The sequence below is a fragment of the Thamnophis sirtalis genome, unplaced genomic scaffold (assembly GCF_051295495.1).
Source record: "Thamnophis sirtalis isolate CommonGarterSnake01/CBP01778 unplaced genomic scaffold, rThaSir2_p1.2 scaffold_8, whole genome shotgun sequence".
NCBI lineage: Eukaryota > Metazoa > Chordata > Lepidosauria > Squamata > Natricidae > Thamnophis > Thamnophis sirtalis.
This window is the reverse complement of record NW_028261388.1, coordinates 69281371-69300741: the sequence shown is the minus strand read 5'-3', so window position 1 is coordinate 69300741 and position 19371 is coordinate 69281371. Positions and strand designations below refer to the sequence as shown.

Genomic DNA, 19371 nt, shown 5'->3' with positions numbered 1-19371 from the left:
TGATAAAGCGGGGATGGGCAGGAAGCTACAGGCAGCTATTCTGTCTTTTAAAACATGTTTCTTTCTTTTCACATCCAGAGAAATATTCTGCCTTTTCAATATTTCCTAGGATATTTCATTTTTCTGGGAGAGGGCTGGGTGATAACTTCCTACACTATCTTACCAGTAGACTGTGGTCTATTTTGTCAAATGCCTTACTGAAGTCCGAGTACAGTAAGCCATGTCCTCAGCATTCCCCTTATTCGCTAATTTAGTCACTTTGTCAAATTACATTGTCAGATTAAATTGTCAAATTAAAGCCTGGGGGTTCCACCTTTCATCCTAGTTCTGTGCTTTCACCAAAATACCAAGTTAGTTATGATCCTCCGATGCGCAGCGCCTTCCCGCTCCCCCAGGCCCCACCCCCAGTTCCTTCCTCCGAGCGTGGCTATATCATCTAAGCCAGTGGTCTCCAACCTTGGCAACTTTAAGACCTGTGGACTTCAACTCCCAGAGTTCCTCAGCCAGCAAAGCTGGCTGAGGAACTCTGGGAGTTGAAGTCCACAAGTCTTAAAGTTGCCAAGGTTGGAGACCACTGATCTAAGCCCAACAACACGGCTCCACCCCTTTCTGCTGCTCAGCCGTTTCACCGCTGTGCGAAGTCCGTGTCCTCGCGAAAAAGGCTGCGGAGAGCCGGCATGGGCCGGAGAAGAGGGGTTGCTTGTCTTGGTTCTGTTCTTCCATGAACGGCGTACAGCAGTAGCCTTCTGCACTGGGAAAAGACGTCCCGGAAAAGATTATTGGAGGCAACTACTCCGTCGTGTCCCATTTCCCTTTTGGCTCTCTTCAAAAGCGCGGAGGAAAGGTGGACTGGCTTTGATAGAGCGCCTCTTACTGACTCGTGTGAATGCGACATTAGGAGCCCTGGTACAGAAGAGAAACATATAAACGGCTGGAATTCACAACGACCGGGCTGTTGAGCTGCACTTACGCAGTTAAGATCCAAGTGGCCAATCAGAAACACAGGTGTGACATAAAACTACATTTCCCAGAAGGCAAGAGTATTACCCGAGAGGCAGTCCCTTAAAGAAACAGTAATTCCTAAAATAACTTAAAACACTATGTAATTCCTAGACTAATAATACCCCTTAAACAGCACATAAATACAGAGCCCAAATCAGACCTGGAGTTGACTAAGCTAGACTTTAAAGAGCGCCATCTCGTGCCATAGTGCTGTACCTGATTTTAGCTACTGTTTCTATCCGTCCATTCTCGGGTTTTCATGATGGCTGCTTCGGTCCCTGGAACGGCTGGCCCGAAAAGCTGGAAGAGAAGTTGTTATCGCTCGCATGGAAGCAGTGTTGAGCACCTGAGAACTTGGCGGAGAGAGAGAGAAGCAGGTAACTGTGTTTCTAATTTCCTGATTTAGTTTTGAACTGAAGGCAACTCATTATTTTTTATCCCACTTAATGTATGGGATAAGAGCCAAGGTGGCGCAGTGGTTAAATGCAGCACTGCAGGCTACTGCTAGATCAGCAGGTCAGCGGTTCAAATCTCACCGGCTCAGGGTTGACTCAGCCTTCCATCCTTCCGAGGTGGGTAAAATGAGGACCCAGATTGTTGGGGGCAATATGCTGACTCTCTGTAAACCGCTTAGAGAGGCCTGAAAGGCCTATGAAGCGGTATATAAGTCTACTGCTATAAAATGTCACTTTAGCATGATTCCATCCAAACATTTAACTTAGATAATATTAAAAAAAATAGTCAAACTTACTAAATGTCTCAAAAGATATCCATATTTTTTATTCATTTGTATAAACTTCTTTAAGCTTTCATTATGCTTTGTCAATTGCATTTTTATATAATTGAACAGCTGTGTAATCTTGTATAGTAGCATTAAACTATTATTTTCACTCTTCCTTTTATACAAGGGCACTTAATAGTTTTACAGTTTTGTTACAGCTCTAAGAAGTGCACGGAGGGTAAAACAGTTGTTCAGTAAGCGGCGTTTATGTGAAGACAAGTCATCCGATGGAAAAGTTGAAATGGATGGTGAGACAGCAGCTCTTTTATCAGAAGAAGAGGTAAGATATGCATCACTAAATTAATTGAAATTCACTGCAATATATTTAATTTCAGTCTTAAGGTTATCAACTTTCTGGAAACTTACCTAAAGTACTAGTGGCCATTCTCCAGATTACATGCTATCAGATGCTATCAGTGTAAATATTTGTGTATGCCAGGGGTAGCCAACCTTTTTATACCTACCACCCACTTTTGTATCTCTGTTAGTAGTAAAATTTTCTAACCGCCCACAGATTCCACAGTAATAATGATGTATAAAGTAGGGAAGTAACTTTACTTTATAAAATTTATAAAGCAGAGTTACAGCAAACCCGTCGCCCACCATGAAAGCTGGAACACCCACTAGTGGGCGGTAGGGACCAGGTTGACTACCACTGGTGTAAGCCGTCTTGAGTTGCGTAGGCAGCAATATAAATTTTCTAAAATAAAATAAATAAAAATAAAATGAATTACTACATAGATAGACCTTCTTGAGGGTGATGTGTCCTCAACCTGGTCCTTCAGGTCTTCCAACAGTGCGCACATCATTGCTACAATCAAGTCTGCTCACCTTGCTTCTCTCTTTTCACTATTCGCAACTGTATTATGTTTGTTAAGTGAGTTTTGCCCCATTTTACAATCTTTCTTGCCACAGTTGTTAAGTGAATCATTGCAGTTTTTTTAGCTATTTTATTAGGATTTATAGGCCGCCCTTTTCCCTGAGGGGACTCAGGGCGGCTTACAATCATAGGGAAGGGGGTGAAATGCAAAAACAAACAATATGTGAATAAAATAAAATGATAAAAACACAACTTGCATTCAACACTCAACACTCGGGCGGGGTGAAATTGGAAACCTATCCCCAGGCCTGTTGGGATAGCCAGGTCTTAAGGGCTGTGCGGAAGGCCTGGACGGTGGTGAGGGTGCATATCTCGACGGGGAGGTCATTCCACAGGGTCGGAGCTGCAACAGAAAAGGCTCTCCTCCGTGTAGTCGCCAGTCGGCATTGACTGGCGGATGGAATTCGGAGGAGGTTGTTAAATTAGTTACATAGTTGCTAAGTGAATCTGGCTTCTCCATTGATTTTGCTGGTCAGAAGGTCGCAAAAGGGATCACATGACCCTGGGATACTGCAACTGTCATAAATACAAGTCAGTTGGCAAGCATCTGAATTTTGATTACATGACCATAGGGATGCTGCAGTGGTTGTTAGTGTGAAAAATGGTCACAAGTGACTTTTTTTTCCTGTTTAAAATTTTTATTTTCATTTTCATAACACACACTCACATGTATACTATACATAGCCCATATCATATAGTGTTAAATAATAATTACATCAGTTCTTCTTGTCAACAATGCCCAAAGGAAAAAAAATAGAAACCCATTATAGCTCTTCTGCTCTCCATACACCTCTTTCTTCTACCACCCTACAACTTTCTATCTTCCCTCCATCATCCTTTTCTACTCTTACTTCCCCTCCCTTTCTACTGCTCCTCTCTCTACAATCCACTCCTCCTTATCCTTCTCATCTTCCCCCCTTACCCTCTCTCCTATCCTTCTCTTCCCATCCTTCTTCTTTCCCGCTCCTCCTCTCCTTGGTGTATTTCCGCTACATGTCAATATGCTTAGCCTATCCTATGACTTTTTTTACAAGTGGCTTTTTTCAGTGCCATTGTAACTGAACAATCACCAAATGAATTGTAAGTCGAGGACTACCTGTATTCACTACTGAACAGAGGGTGTCTTTAGGTTTACAAATGATGGCGAGCAAAGGTTTATCAATATTTCTGGTATGCCAGCTGCAGTTGTTTATGAGTTGATCCATTTTGGACAGTCATTCATGCTTTAGCTATAGCAATCTTGATTTCCACAACCTCCTATTATCATTTAAGTGGCCATTTATGCCTTGTGAAAATTCTGGATTGATTTGTTCTATAATTCATTTGTTTTCTTGACAAAAAAGTCTCTTTCTGCTGCAAAATGTGATTTATTTTTGCCTTCCATATCAAGTGGAATAAAAACAAACTTCCATCTCAGATTTGGTTTCTCTGTAAAGTTTTGTGTTGATTCAGTATTGCTCACTGGCAGGTTTCACAGCTTTTAAGAAAAATCCAGAGAGGAAGTTCAGAAGACAGAACAGGCTTTATGCAACTTCTTCGACAAGGACTACAATACAAAGAAATCCAGCAGAAATTTATCAGGTTAGCTGATGTACACTTCGACTGTAGAACAAAACTAGTATAAATTGCTTCTTTGGTTTGATAGAATCAACTAGAGTTTATGCTGTCACATTTATCTGGGTAAGAGGCCTTTCCCACCGCCTTTTTCCCCAGCTGGGTTGTTTTTAGAAGGCACCAAGCTAGATAACATGATGCCTCAAAGGCTTTGATCTTGACTTAACATATATGCTAGTGAATAGCTTACATATAACCATTGGGAAGTGGCTGATTTGGTTGTTTGGTAAGATATGGCTCATAATTTCATGTCTAGATTCAGGAGCATTTAGCTTATTTGTTTCAGTGTCTAGATTTAAGAGTGTTACTAGCTTAATAGCTTTAGAGCTTTCAGGAAATTTTCCTGAATCCAGAAGGCATCTTTAATGTGTCTTTCAAAGCAGAGCATATCATTGAAAGTACTACAGCCATTTTTCTGCATTTAGTCTTGAAGTCTGCAATTGTTAGAAAATTTTATATGTATTATATTATAACTTTGTCATTGACTGACCAAATAGAGTTTAAAGGAATTTTTGGAACTTAAGGGAGATTAAATTTAATTTTCTCTAAATCAAGTGTTTGCAGTCTGGAATAGAAAGTAATACTGGCAAATACCTTCCTAAAAAGAAAAATATAAAGATATACCAACAGGAGACTGCCTTTCTTGGTCACTTGGTAAGAAAGGTATTGCTTTTGTTCCTTCTTCCTATATATTTATGTCTGTCTCTGCGATTCCTGCAAGAGATAATACTTGGTTGATTTTGTTTTTCTCTTCACAAGATTCATTACTTTTTCATTTTGATTCTATAAATGATTGCCAAAATAACATTTACTAGGCAAACAATATAGTAGCATTTAAATTTTTTCCTTTTAATATTTTTTGTAACTTTCTGTTGCCAAACTGGAGGATATTTTAATTTCTACAAGATATTTTATACATACATGGATGAATGTGTACAATCTTGTAATATTTGAAAATAAATTTTCCCCTTTCCTAATAACTTGCAATGTGGAAACATTATTTTGCTTGGTAGAGAAAGAAAATTTTAAAGTTTGTATATAAAAACTTAATTACACAACATTCACTTTTAATATGTAGAGGAACACCATTTTATTGGTTAATTATAATTAACTTTCAGTCCTCACTAAAAGGTTAGATATTAATTTTGTCTTAGCAGGTTAGAATTAGGAATTCAATTCTGATTTATACAAAGGTTAAAAAGTTGAACTACTACACCTACTACTTACTGTTCAGTGTTTTGAATGTAGATAATTTTATTCCTTTGCCTTTTCTTACATAGGAAAAAAAATCAACAGCTTCAGAAATAAATGTTATGAATGGGGAGGCACTTTGCAGCCCCAGCAGTACTGTTTTTCCCCCCTTTGTTCCATCTGGCTGATATACTTCAAAACTGCAACAGATAACTCAAATTTGGAAGAGGAAACACAAACCAAATCTTTAAACTTTATGATCTATGTTCAAAAATGTCTACACTGTATTCTATTCCAGTTCTGGGGAGGAAAATAAATGCAGTCAGGTTTTTGTTGTTGTTGTTGTTGTTGTTCTGGTTCCATAAATGCTATTCACTTTTGCTTATCCTAGCCTCTTGGGTTGTAATGGTATGTAGGAATAATCTTGAAAGGCAGAAGGTACTGGATCATCCCTAGTTTTCTGGAAAGTGAAAGTAAAGGAGGCGAAAAATACTTTCAGACTTGTAAGCATTTGTTATTGTGGTTCCACCACAAAACCGTGTTCGACTAAAGTGCGCTCGACGAAACCGCGTAGCTGACGTCATCAACAGGGCGACAACAGCGCGGAGACAGAAGCACGCTGTAAACGCTAAACCTAAAATTAACCCCTAAACCTAAACCTAACCCCCCTAAACCTAAACCTAATCCTAAACCTAACCCTAAACCTAACCCTTAACCTAACCCTTAACCTAACCCTAAACCTAAACCTAACCCTAACCCTAACCCTTAACCTAACCCTAAACCTAACCCTAACCCTTAACCTAACCCTAAACCTAACCCTAACCCTAACCCTAACCCTTAACCTAACCCTAAAGCTAACCCTAAACCTAACCCTTACCTTAAGTTGAATCGGCTTGCTTTCAAAGCGCTATTTAAAGCGCCCTTCTTTCTCCGCAATCGCTGTTGTCGCGGCTTAGTCGAGCGCGGTTTTGTCGTGCCACGGTTATTGTAGCCTTATAATATTGCTATTACTCATAGTTTGTGGTTCTTGTCTGGATTAGCATGAAGGGCTGACTACCTGTAACTGTTCTACTACCATAGGATACTTTCAACTGGGCATTGCTTTCCTTTGCTTAGACATATCCAACAAGGATGCAGTGTAGCAGGAGAATATGTATGTTTTAATTGATAGGTTGGAGGGAAATATGTCTGTGCTGATTGGCCTATTTACCAGCAATCTAGCCAATCTGCAGATGGATGCAGCTTGCTGTTTACACGAACTTTCACTGTCTACTGATCCTGCTGTGGTCGAAGCATGTTTGCCAGCAACCTCTTATCTCCTGACTTACCTCTCGGGACACAGTGTAGCTCTCATGGTAAGATGGATTCTTGTGCTTAAATAGCTCTTACTTCTGTTAAGCCAGAAGTGAAATTTAAATTTCCAAATATTTACTAATCTTACTCTTGTTTGCCGTTCTTGTTCATAAAGTTGCAGTTAGATTAGAGTGAACATAGGGGAGGAACATACCCTTTTCTAATGTATTTCAGGAACTGTGTTTATACACATTAGGAAACTTAGTAGTTGAGATGAAAGCTGTGAAGAAACACCTTCTACCTCAGGGCATCATCTCAGTGTTGGCATCCTGTATCCAGGTGAGTATCAAATATAATTCTTGCCCAGCCATTTTGAATATCAGTTTTGGTTCATTAATTACTTTTATTTATTACATTTATATTGCCGATGCAGATGTGAAATTTTCCTCCTTTAATCCTTACTACAAAAATTGTGTTATTTAAGTGAGAAATAATGACTGGCCCAAGACCTTCTAATGAAGTCCAAAACTAAATTGGTATTCCTAGTCTTGATTGAATGCCTCAACTACTACAATGCACTCATTTTTCTTTCTCCAAGACTAAAAAAAGTGAAATCTCCTTTTTCTGTAACATGTGCTATATCTTAGTTGCTCGAGACATTTAAATAATTTTCAAAGATCATATCTTCCTTTTTTAAAATATAGCTTGTTATTATATTACTAAGAGTTGCTTAACTTATTGAAAAACTTTTGAGTGTTGCTAAAAGAGTATATTTTCTGAGATAGTTCTTGCATAGATAACCTTGTCCACAGGTCCAATATGTTATTTTCTGCACGGATCTTTTAGAAATGCTACTGAATATAGGCAACTGGATTATCAGCATTACAGCTTTTTCTTCACTGACTTAGCACAATTTATCAAACAGAATATTTGTGGGACATTTCCGTACAATTTATGGGGTATTTAAAACAATCTGTTTTCTTGTACATGCATTGCTTTTCTCTGTTTCCCTCTCCAACTGCCTTTTTGACCCTAAACTATTGGATGATAAATTGGATTGCTTGATTTCAGTCTCCTCATGTGATGATACAAGAAGGTGTTGGCTATGTTCTGTCACAACTCTTGCAATCCAAGGAAGCAGCAGCTGAAATCATACCGTAAGTGAAATTCCAATTAGGAATTACATGCTTATGTGGTTATGTTATTGTAAGCCGCCCGGAGTCCTTCGGGAGTGGGCGGCATACAAATCAATAAAACTATAATTATAACTATAAACTATGTGATGCCCATTTGGATCCAAATACCATTTTTCCGTTCCTCTTGCCCTGATTGGACATTGGCAATGTCAAGTTCTGGGGCATGAGGGCTGCTCAAGGAAGTATGTCTCTTGGAAACTGCTCCTTCAGCAACAGTGTCCTGGGTGATGTGGGGCAAATGATGTGGGGTGCTTCTCACTAGGCTAGCCTCTAATAGGGTGCTTCTCATAGGTAAGCTGTCTCTTGCTGGTCACTTGCCCAACCTCCCCATAAAAAAGAAATAATCTTTTTGTTTTTTCATTTATATCTTCCTTGGTCTTAAAGTAAAATTTATTCTTAATCGTGCTTGGTTCTTGGAGATTGTTTAGATAATCCCCTGCAGCTTTTCTGGCAAGATTTTTCAGAAGCGGTGTGCCATCGCCTCCTTCCTTCAACTGAGAAAAAGTGACTGGTCTAAGGTTACCAAACTGTCTTTGTGCCTAAGGCAGGAATATCGCCTCCCCGTTTCTAGTCTGATTCCTTAACCAGTATCTACATACACTTTAATGTGGAGAATCTACATGTAGCAGCCCTGTAAAATTGTATATAGATTCTTGCTGCATTTATCAAGGCCTACATAGTACAGTATTTTCTTCGACACAATATATGGTAAGCTTCTGTGATATGGTAGTGCTTATCTGACTGCTGCTTAGTTCTCTGCTTAATAATTAAGTAAGATTTTCTTTTTGTCTGCAGGTTGCTCTTAGAATCCACCCTCCCTCAACACATGCTTCACTTGGTTTGTTCCAGGCTGGAAGACGGAATAGGAACTGCAATAGAATGTGCGTGGGGTCTTCACTACATTATTTGCAGGTAAATATATTTTGTGGACAATGAAGGTTTCAAATAGTAGTTAGCATATAGAGGGGAATAAATGCTAAGTAGAGGCATAATTTTTCATTCCAGGCTTTGTAGGTAAAGCATGAGAAAAAAAAACCTGGTGTCATTGTGGAGTGTCCATTAAAGAATTAATTAATCTCCTTAGCAGCCGAGGATGGGGAAAATGTTGAGCAAAAGACAGTTGGTAGCGAGACTACTTTTTAGACAGAATTTAGTTATAGGCTTTCCCGAAAGAAAGAAAAAAACATTGTTATTTTAAATAGGAAATTAGGTTAGTTCATGTGCTAGATTACTCCTCTGGTTACTCTTCTGTTGGTTTTTTTAGAAGGGGAGAGGGTGTGTCAGTAAATAGAAAACAGAACAAAACAATCACTTTGATAGGGTTCTATTTATAGTTCTGTAACTACATTGACGAATTGTATACATTGATTTACAATAAAAATAACACAGAAGGTTGATCCTTTGGCATCATATCACTGGATTTTTAAGGTGATATAATTATATCAGAAAATCAGGGTGGGGAAGGAATTTCCAATTTGTCCGAAGTCAGAGCAAGAAGAGAGAAAGACAGAGCCAGCTACCGGTACAATGGAAAAATCAGGAGAAAAGAACTGGGTTTATATATTTACAAGTGCTTTTATTCTGCTTCAGGGAGAAAAAGCAACAAATGCAATAAAAAACAATACCATACACATTAATATAATATCAGTAGTAAAAGTCATATTGACAACATCATTTATGCTAGGTATATATCTTAATTTCTGAATTCTTGCTTAAAAACAGTGGATGAGTTTTCACGAATTTTCTAAATATTAACAGAGGGTGCTGATTTTATTTCCAGCGGGAAGCAGTTCTCCATCAAGAAACATGCTTAGTTCTAAATCCCCTGCTCTTGCCCCTTGAGGGTGAAAGACAGGGAGTTTTAACATCGTTCTTGTGCTGTACACCTTCGGTGAATAGATTCTGCTTGGAGTAAGCAGCCCTACATACATTTATGCCCCAAGCCATAAATGCTTTTTTTACTAGTACCTTGAATTGTACCAGAGACAAATTGGTAGCCAGCACAATTCCTGAGGTACTGGTATTGTGAAATATTATTAGGAGGTCTCCATTAACAGACAAGCAGCTGCATTTTGTATCAAACAAAAATTCACTGCAGAATTTGTCATTTAGAATGGAATGATATAGATATTTGTATATTGAGGTGAATACATATTATGAATACCAGAATTGTTATTTCCACATAGCTAAATTTCTCTTTGGATTATTATGAAACAAATTCATTATTTTACAGATCTGGAATAAAGAGAAGGTATATTCTAATTTCTTTCCTATAAAGTAATGTAAACCCAAAGAGGTAAGCTTCTAGATAATAGATCAAAAGTGCTAAGAAGCTTCTGCTATAGCTAAACCAGGATTTGTCTTTATCTAACACTGTGTTTCTTATATTCCATGGGTTCCACTCTGATTGTGAAGATTCAAAATCTGGTGCTCCTGAAAAATGAATGTGGAGAGGATTACAGTAATGGAAAGGAGAAACATTGGGCTGTATCCATGTTGCTGAAACAATATACTTATCTTTTGGTTTCCTTCTATTTGTAGCCAAGTGAACAATTCATTGCTGATTTCCCAAAGGACCATGCCATCCCTAGTGCAACTGTTGCTGGAATTGTCCTCTCAGATAGCAACAACTTCTGTTGAGGGTCTAGAATTGGTAAAGTGAAAGGGAAATACTATATATTGGATTTACCAGACTAAGATTCTGAAACTTTTTTCTGATCATATCTCATTTTATTTTACCTCTAGTTGATATGCCCTGTTGTGCGGTGTGTTGGCAATCTTCTTGCGGAAGATAAAGTAAACAGTGATGAACCGCTAATAAAGGAAGAGTGCCTTCTGAAGGCCTTGTTCGTCTTTATGCAGTTTTTCCTGCCCAAACACACCTTTGTTGTAAGCGAATGTTTGTGGCTCTTGAACAACCTCACTGGTAGGTCCCTTGAATTCATCTCAGATATTCTGGTTGAGAGAGCAACAGAATTGCTAGTCTTTCTTTCGTTGTCATTTAGACTCTTCCAGAGAGTAATAGCTTCGATAATACTAAGAACTCAGTTAAAAGAATTGGTTAGAATATTAACTGCCTATTTTAGAACATTACAGATTAATAAAAACAGTGCATATTGTAGAATGATAGAGTATCCTTGCTCAGAGCAACATCTGTATTTGAGAAGTGATAAGCAAATACAGGTAATCCTCAATATATCAGTGAAGATTCTCAGTCATCAAGGTAAAACTGTCTTGAAGTTGAGGCATGGCAACTGAACTTATTTTCTTGTTGGTTTGAAACATTTTATTGCCTATCCAAGTAGCTTCTTCAGTCTGAGCATGTTGATTAGGGTGAATCTGAGGAGGCAGAGAGTTGTTGGAATGTACCTATAAGGACCTGCCCCAGCTGGTCCCTAAGGAAAGTAAGTCTCTTGAATCAAAGGAACTTTCACTTGAGAGAAAGTTATTGCAGGAAAGCAAGGTGGAATCTGAAAAGTCCTGTGCAAAGCACACAGCAATTATTTCATTTCCCCAAATCCAACCCCCCTGACCAGTTCACCAATAGCCAATGTGAGGCCGAAAGGTTGTTATTGTACTCCTAGGTACTAGGCAGATAACAGTTCACCCCCAGGGCACAACGGCCTTGAAATCAGGCTGTAACAGGCTGGGAGGGACTCTGCTCCATCTCCAAAGACAATTCCCCTCCCTAATTCCAAAGCAGTTACAACAAAAGCAAAAGTGTGCGAAAAATGCCAGTAAGCCTCCTCCCCTCCCCACCCTAACAGAATGGCAGGACACAATGGACCTGACAGTACCAACTCTTAAACTTCTTAGGGGGTCATTAAGTGGGGCCTCCCTGGAGAATCTATGAAGACGTCTTAATCTTGCTGGGACTAATGAAAGAGCAGCATAAAAATAGGGACAGGTTGTGTCTGTCAGTCCTGTTGTGACAGTCCACTTCTGTTGTGGCCTATGGCACTATAGCAACACAGATATGAACAGCTACAGAAAACCACCACAGAGCCCAATAACTGCTGTTTGACTCCCATCACTCACTTCAACATAAACTAGGAGTAATCTGGACATCACATCACAGGCAGAAAACATTTCACCTCCAGGGATGCCTAAAAGAAGGAATACAGGCATCTGAGGGTAGCTCTCTAAGGCTTGCTGGTATTGAAATTGGGCCTTTATTAAATCAGCATCTGGATCCAACAGGTAAGCTGAAAGTCAGAGTCAGCGGAAGAAGCTGGTCCTTCCTTACATGGCTGGTGTATTAGAGAAGCTAAAACCGATATTTGAAAAACACCACATACCTGTATTTTTCAAACCCACCAACACACTGACACAGAGGCTTGTCCACCCTAAAGATTGGACATCAAAAAATAAGAACAATACAGTGTATGCAGTTCAGTGCAGTGAGGTGTTCAGAGCTCCACATATACGACCCAGCACAGGAAAAACAGTACTACAGGACCAGAATCCGCAGCATACCTTTATTTAAAAGCAAAAGGGTGCTCTTTTGAGGACAATAAGGTTCACATTTTGGACAGAGAAGATAAAGTGTTCGAGAGAGGAGTAAAGGTGTCTGTTTATGCCAAAGTGAAAAAGCCTTCCCTCAATAGAAATGGAGACCTTGTGCTGCTCTCTTATCAGTCCCCAGGAAGATTAAGAGCACTTCACAAGTTCACCAGGGAGGCCATACTTTATGATTCCTGAGAATTTTAGGAGTTGGAATAACTTGCTCTGACTGAAGAAGCTACTTGGATAAGCAGTGAAATGTTTCAAACCAACAAAAAAATGAAGTCAGTTGACATGACTCAACTTCCAGACAGGTAGTCCTCAACTTACAGTACCAAAATTGGGTAAATTTTGGTAAATATATTGTTAAATGATGTGCTTGTTAGATGAGGCATCATGGGACTGCATTCACTTTTATGACTTTTTTCCCGTGGTCATTAGTTGAATCCCTATGATTATTAAGCAAGACATCACATGACCATGATTTTCCACCTTTTATGCTAGTTTTGCTTATTGGAAGATGGCTGGGAAGGCCACAAATTGCAAATTGCAGGACGCTGCGACTGATCTAAGGGGTGGGGCTTCGGGAGGCAAAAAATGCTGTATTCGGTGTATAAGATGCACCCAGATTTTCAGCCTCTTTTTTGAGGAAAAAAGGTGCGTCTTATACTCCGAAAAATACGGTACTTGTAAATGAATGGCTGATTTTTCTTTACTTTTTTCAGTTCAGAGCACCACATCTTGTTCTGCTCTGCTAAGCCTGGAAGTCTTTTCTGATTTGTTGAAGCTGTTACGTTCTTATCAGGTGATCAGCTTGTTGGTAAGTAAAAATATTGTTTCTAAAATATTGTTACTGTGAAAAATCTGGAACTGCATATTCACAATTTGATACAAATGTTTTAGTGACATTTTTGGCAAGGTTAAGTTAAAGGCATACACGAAACTGTTTGCCCTGCCATTAATCAAAGCAAAATAGCTGTTTCAGACAACTGATCTTTACACAGTGCAGTGTAAAGATACAGTGCAAAAGGAGTGTGGACATCCGTAAGAGTATTGGGAAAGGTTGGCAAGAGTGTGTGAGAGGTGTAGCATGGGTCAGGAGGGCACAAGGGGAAGCACAAGTAGTATGGGTTGGGGAAGGTGCAAGAATGGCAGGAGAGAAGAGGTGCATTATGGATCAGGGAGTGTGAGTGTTTGCACACACAAAAAAATGGGAGGAGGAGGGGGTGCATGAGAGGCATGAGTCAGGTAGGGCGCAAGAGGGTATGCAAGAGGCATTGATTGTGGAGATGTGCAAGAGGCACGGGTTGGGGTGGGTGCACAGGAGGCGTACAGGTCAGGGTTGTGCATGAGTGTTCAATAGATTAGGGAGGATATACACATGGCCAGTGTGGTGTAAGTGCAGAAAGGCTGGGGAAGGGTGCAAGCATGTGGAACTTACCCAGCAACTTGCAACCTTTTTTGCCAGAAGTTTGCAAATGGCAATCAAATGATTGTAAGATAGTGCACCCCATTGTAAGTGTACATCAGTTGCCAATGCACAGATTGCAATCATATGAGCACAGCAGTGCTGGGATAGTCAGAACTCCCAAGGACTGAACTTAACCATTATCTTAACTTTAAACAGTTGCTAAACAAATGATCATAGGTTGAGGACTACCTGCATATTCCTATTTCTGTAGATTAGAAATGTTCAGCTATGATGGGTTGGTGGGCAATTTGAAAATTTCATACTTTGTTTAGATACATTGAGATCATCTTGAGTTACCAGGATATTACCTTAGCTTATATTTGTCTTTTTCTTTGGACCTCTTAAGCAAACTATTAAAATTAGTTTATTGAGTGCGGATAAAAGAATCCAACTGCTGCAGTTAGAACCAAATTGGGAATGTATTCATTTTTACATATATTCCCAATTAGGAAATATGTAGAAATTGAGATTCCCAAACTTGTGACCGTTAGAAATATACTAAGCTTCATTTAGACTTCACTTGGATAGTACTACTTACATATTACATTAGGAATTATAGGTCTCCCATCTCTTGTTTATGTGTATCTAGTCAAGTTCAGAAAATAGTTGCTGAATTTCTGATACAGTATAGGAGTATATATTGTTACTCTCAGTAACAAGGATGGATGAGCTGCTACAAATATAATTACGTCCACATTAATTTTCAAATTGAAATATATTTAATATATTTAAAAACTCAAGTATCTTTGAGAAATTACCTGTGTGAATTTGAACTAGAAACAATGTGGAAGATTCAGTAAAATCCCTTATCATGAATATACAATTTATCATATAGAATGAGATTATTATTTACAACTGTATAGAAGATAAACAGTTCACTGGTACCCCTTAGAATAACATATTATTGTGGTCAGAACACAAATATTAAACACCCTCTTTTGAATAAAACAGTGCAGGTGAGAGCCATATATATATAAACCAGATTAAGGTAAATTATTAAGGTGGTAAGTACATTTGAATGCAATTTGTTTTTATTTATTCTTATGGCTTAATTCAATTTTTAAACTCTGTGGCTTATCAGAAAAGTGTTGTTGGCTTTCATATGTGAGGATCCAGATACATTGATACTGTGTTCTGAATCTTAGTGGAAAGGCAAGAAATGTTTGTAAACAATGTAAGATATTTGAGGAAAGTTTTTAATATCAGTATAAATTGATATTGGTAACTGAAGTTTCTTGTTCCATCTTCCCCTTTAGGTTCTAACAGTGTTATGCAATATTGCTGCCAAGGGTGCTGCCTACTGTGAAATGCTGCACCAAAAAGCTGTGCTTCCTTCTCTTGTAAATATCCTTGTTTTTTCTGATGTCCAAGTAGTAGGCCAAAATCTGGAACTATTGCATCTCATCTTCCTTTACTGGCCAAAGGTAGACTTTAATGCATTGTGTATCACAATATTATTATATATTCTAGAAGTCCATGATGTACTAGCAGTTTCAATACTAATGTGTATGTTCTTTCACTCTGCCAGGCTGCCATTGACTTTGTAAATCATTCTGGACTACATGCCTTACAGCAGCATCAAAATAACCTACATTTGCAAGAGCAAGTCAAAGTGCTAATTCACACAGTTAGCCAGATAACTGGTGTTCCTCAAAATAATCCCCTTGGAACTGAAAATCTTCATTTTACTTCCTTACAAACTTGAATGACATGATTTACCAACAAATTTGAAACAAAATCTTTTGAATAGCAGTATACTACTAAGTCTCTCAGGTCTGTATGGTTGTTTGTAACCTTCAACTAAGCAAAATGTTGATAATAGAGCAACAATTTTTGAATCAGTTTACCACTTTTTTGGAGTATAAGACGCACCAAGATTTTGAAGAGGTAAATAAAAAAAGGTTTTTGCACTCTGCAGACCTCCCACTCTGCATGCTTCATTTTTTGTGAAAAACGGGGCATGCAGGGAGCTTGAGAGGCCTACAAAGTGCTCCTGGGGGTTGTCCCCCCCCCAAAAAGCAAAAAACGGCCCGTTTTTCGCCCCCCCAAAAGGGCATGCATAGTCTTTAGGAGGCTTGTAGAATGCTCCTGGGGGCTGGGGGGGGGGGGGAAACAAGCAAAAAACAGCCCGTTGTTTGCTCATTTTTGCCCTCCCCAGTCTCCAGGAGCACTTTGCAGGCCTCCCAAACCCTCTGCATGTCCATTTTTGTGAAGGGGGCAGGGTTTCAGGAGGCCAAAAATGTTGTACTCAGTGTATAAGATGCACCCAGATTGTTGCCCACTTCTTTGGGGGGGAAAGGTGCGTCTTTGAAAAATACGGTACCTCAAATGGATTAACTTACAGAATGCATCCCTATGCTTGTGTTCTCTCACACACACATCCATATCCACCAGCATCTTTCCTTTCTGAGCATTTGTGCTCCCGTGCACCTTCCATTTCTTTTCCCTTCAGCTGAAAAATGACAAAGCAGTTAAAAAAGTGTGTATTAAGGCATTCCAGGAATTCTGTAACAATTAGTACAATTAATAGAAATGTTTTAAATAAGCAAGATAAATACTCAGTAGTGGATTTTGCTAAATTTGATGGGATTTTGCAGGTTTATCGTACAGCATTTGTAGTTATTTGTAAGAATTTAAGATTTCTATTTGGGTTTAAACCTTAAGCATAATAAATGTAGTTTTCAAATATGTCATTCATACTTTGCTAAAGTCCTGCATTCTAATTTGCAAATGTAACATATATTTTCTTCATTAAATTGGTTATTATATATGCTTCTAATATTTATTTGTTTGGGTAATAGAAGCCAGCAAAAATGGACCAAGTTTAAAATAGACTGGATATATCTGGTGAATGTGGAAAAAAACCCCACCACTACATCATTTTGGGAGTGTCAGTTGGACAGCAATTTAACAAATAAATTCAAAAGTTGCTGATTTGCATTCTAAACTTCCCTTCTTTCCGTGATGTGATCCAAACTGGAGTGAATGTTATTCACCATATGTTTCTCAGTGCATGCATACACACACACACTGATATAACATGAAGGGAAATGTAAAATCAGAAGAATGAACAGAACTTCTTGTGGACACTGGTGTTAAATAAGTGGGAAAGAAGTCTAGAAGCCTTGCTCTGCATGTTTTCACTACACTGATTAGATTGCCCTGGTACATATGTTGAGCAAAACAGGACACATTGTATATGACTTTATTTGTAGGGTTTAATTAATTACATGAAAATTACAATTTTAGAATCGAAGAATACAGGATCATCTTCATATTTTGCTACTAACAGCTTTCTCCAAGGCTTTGGCAACTTGGTCCACATTTAGATTATTCAGTGACACACTCTTTTCTAGACCAAAAGCTGTAAAAAAGCAAATTTCATTTTAAAAAAATCTTAAGACTTCATTCAAAGATAATTCTATGGTTTCAAAACACAATTGTGTTTTTAATCTAGAAGTCTTTTACAAGTGAACTGTTATCTAAAGATTTGCTAATCCAATTCAGAGAAAAGCTTGCATATGGGGATAAAATATATATGTACAATACTATTTTTCTAAAATGTTTTCAACTGCCACTGAATGGTACAAAAAAAGGATAGAATCCTTTCTGTCAGTTATTCTATACGATATTGGCACCTGCCAACTTCTTTCCCTCTCTGTTGCAATAATGTAGAATTCAACTTGTTTGTCAACACTATTATGTAATAGAATTAACACAAAAGTCTCTATTAAATCTCTGTAATACTGTATATATTTCTTTTAATAGATTAAGCCAACTTGTGCATTTATGTTGATATCAACTATATGTGAAAATGGTCTTGGTTTACAAACAACCTCATATCTGCAGAAAACCTTCCTATTTTTCTTTTCAACAATATATTTCAAATACAATGTTTTAGAGATAAATAACAAACCCTAGCGAACAAACAATTGAACAAATTGTTTCTATTGTACTTGCAAAAGAATATTTTACCAAAAAAGAAACCTTTCTAACTCACCATATCTAGTCCAAAGCATAGGATGAACATTGGAGCACTCTCTAATCAAGATGGGAAAGTTTGGATTTGCCTTCTTCAATGTGACATAGTGCTGTTCAATGAAATCTCTGCAAATAATTCAATAAGTAGAATGGAATACAATCAGTTCAAGGATTTTATTCCAATAAATTAACAAAACTCCAAAAAGATGTGTATTGATTCCTATCTTACTCAGTTTTGATTCACTTTTAATGTTCAATATTTTAACCTTTTTAATGTTTTATATTGCCGTCTTTATGATATTGTAAGCTACCCAGTGTCTCTAAACAGTGAGATGGTTAGTACCTAAATTTAACAAATAAATATTAATCACAGAATATGCTACACTTTACTTCAAAGTAATATTTCAAAATTTACATATATTTATTTAATTTGTATCCCATACAACTCAAGATGAGGCACACACCCTTCTATCTTTCCCCACAACAGAATTCCTGAGTAGGTTGGACTGAGACAGCGCAGCAACTGACCCAAAGTCAGTTTGCTTTGTAGCTGAATACTACACACATTCATACAGAAGCCAAATCATATTTTGTCTAGCACAGTGTGTGAATCCAGCTCATATATTTTAATTCACTGCATCATGCAAATGGATATTAGAATAGCTGAACAAAAAACCACGACTTTTCTGTAATGGGTGGAGCAACATTAGATCACTCTGAAATTCTTCAGACTTAGAAATACAATTAGGAAATACCCCTCTCCCAGTAAAAAAGAAGGCTGTTCTTAACATCATGGTTCACCCTTAAATCCATCTTTAAAAGGTCCTCTGCTTTCTGTACTGTCGGTAAGGAAATCCAGATTTTTTAAAATACCGTCTGCCTTGAAACACAAGGAAGGATTAGGATTAACACCTCCCCCACCTCCTATAAGGCTTAATCGCAGCCCTGGTGGCACCTCGCGATTTTCTCCCTGCCAGCCTATCCACTTAGCAACTCTTAAGGAAGCAGCCACGCCAGGACCCACTTCTTAAAGGAACTTTTGTTTCCTTGATACCTTGTATACCAGGTATCTCCACTGCCTCCTGTCATTTACTCCGGGACGGCTCCTTCGTGCAGCCGAACAGTTTGAAGCGTACTAAATGCCCATAATGCACCCAACGTCAAACTGGGCAATACTACCGGTATTCACATTTTAGCTTGCGTGATGCACAAAGCCAAGCAGCGAAGGGATAAGCGGGGCAGCTTCCATGCCCCTCCACAAAGGGGTCAGATAAGATCCTTGCTCCTCTCTCACCTACCGCACTCCCTGACTAGCCGCCGAGTGCTGGCAAAGGTGGATCCGAATTTCCTTGAGATTCTGGGCAAGGCTGCCCCCAACAGTTCGGACGATTGCGGCGGCCGCCATGGTGACCGCCAGCCACAGAGGTCCTGCGCGAAGTGGGCGTTTTTTTGTAGCCAA

The 19371-nt window shown here is 38.6% G+C and overlaps 2 protein-coding genes across 5 annotated transcripts; one reads left to right on the top strand and one right to left on the bottom strand.

The window, feature by feature from the left end:
- Positions 1-569: 569 nt before the first annotated feature.
- TMCO6 (transmembrane and coiled-coil domains 6) lies at positions 570-16698 on the top strand. 4 transcript variants are annotated; one of them, XM_014066710.2, is made up of 12 exons: positions 570-1379; positions 1942-2063; positions 4132-4244; positions 6682-6823; positions 6996-7100; positions 7833-7918; positions 8753-8869; positions 10499-10610; positions 10703-10883; positions 13186-13280; positions 15188-15355; positions 15460-16698. In XM_014066710.2, the coding sequence occupies exons 1-12, from the start codon at positions 1262-1264 to the stop codon at positions 15634-15636; spliced, it is 1536 nt and encodes a 511-aa protein (XP_013922185.2). In that variant the 5' UTR covers positions 570-1261; the 3' UTR covers positions 15637-16698. The 4 variants fall into 4 exon arrangements, with proteins under 4 accessions (XP_013922185.2, XP_013922184.2, XP_013922187.2 ...); XM_014066709.2 differs by having other exon boundaries at positions 6640-6823; XM_014066712.2 differs by having other exon boundaries at positions 1277-1379; positions 1931-2063; positions 6640-6823.
- A 422-nt stretch (positions 16699-17120) lies between these two features.
- Positions 17121-19371, bottom strand: NDUFA2 (NADH:ubiquinone oxidoreductase subunit A2). The gene is made up of 3 exons (XM_014066720.2): positions 19211-19371; positions 17932-18038; positions 17121-17295 (listed from the first exon to the last, which is right to left on the bottom strand). The coding sequence occupies exons 1-3, from the start codon at positions 19315-19317 to the stop codon at positions 17204-17206; spliced, it is 306 nt and encodes a 101-aa protein (XP_013922195.2). The 5' UTR covers positions 19318-19371; the 3' UTR covers positions 17121-17203.

Coding starts and splice junctions, on each gene's coding strand:
- TMCO6 (XM_014066709.2), top strand. CDS start 1,262: ATGATGGCTGCTTCGGTCCCTGGAACGGCTGGCCCGAAAAGCTGGAAG. Junction 7,101..7,832: donor TGTTGGCATCCTGTATCCAG/GTGAGTATCAAA, acceptor GCTTGATTTCAG/TCTCCTCATGTGATGATACA. Junction 8,870..10,498: donor CTTCACTACATTATTTGCAG/GTAAATATATTT, acceptor TTCTATTTGTAG/CCAAGTGAACAATTCATTGC.
- NDUFA2 (XM_014066720.2), bottom strand. CDS start 19,317: ATGGCGGCCGCCGCAATCGTCCGAACTGTTGGGGGCAGCCTTGCCCAG. Junction 18,039..19,210: donor GCGGCTAGTCAGGGAGTGCG/GTAGGTGAGAGA, acceptor AATTATTTGCAG/AGATTTCATTGAACAGCACT. Junction 17,296..17,931: donor TATGCTTTGGACTAGATATG/GTGAGTTAGAAA, acceptor GCTTTTTTACAG/CTTTTGGTCTAGAAAAGAGT.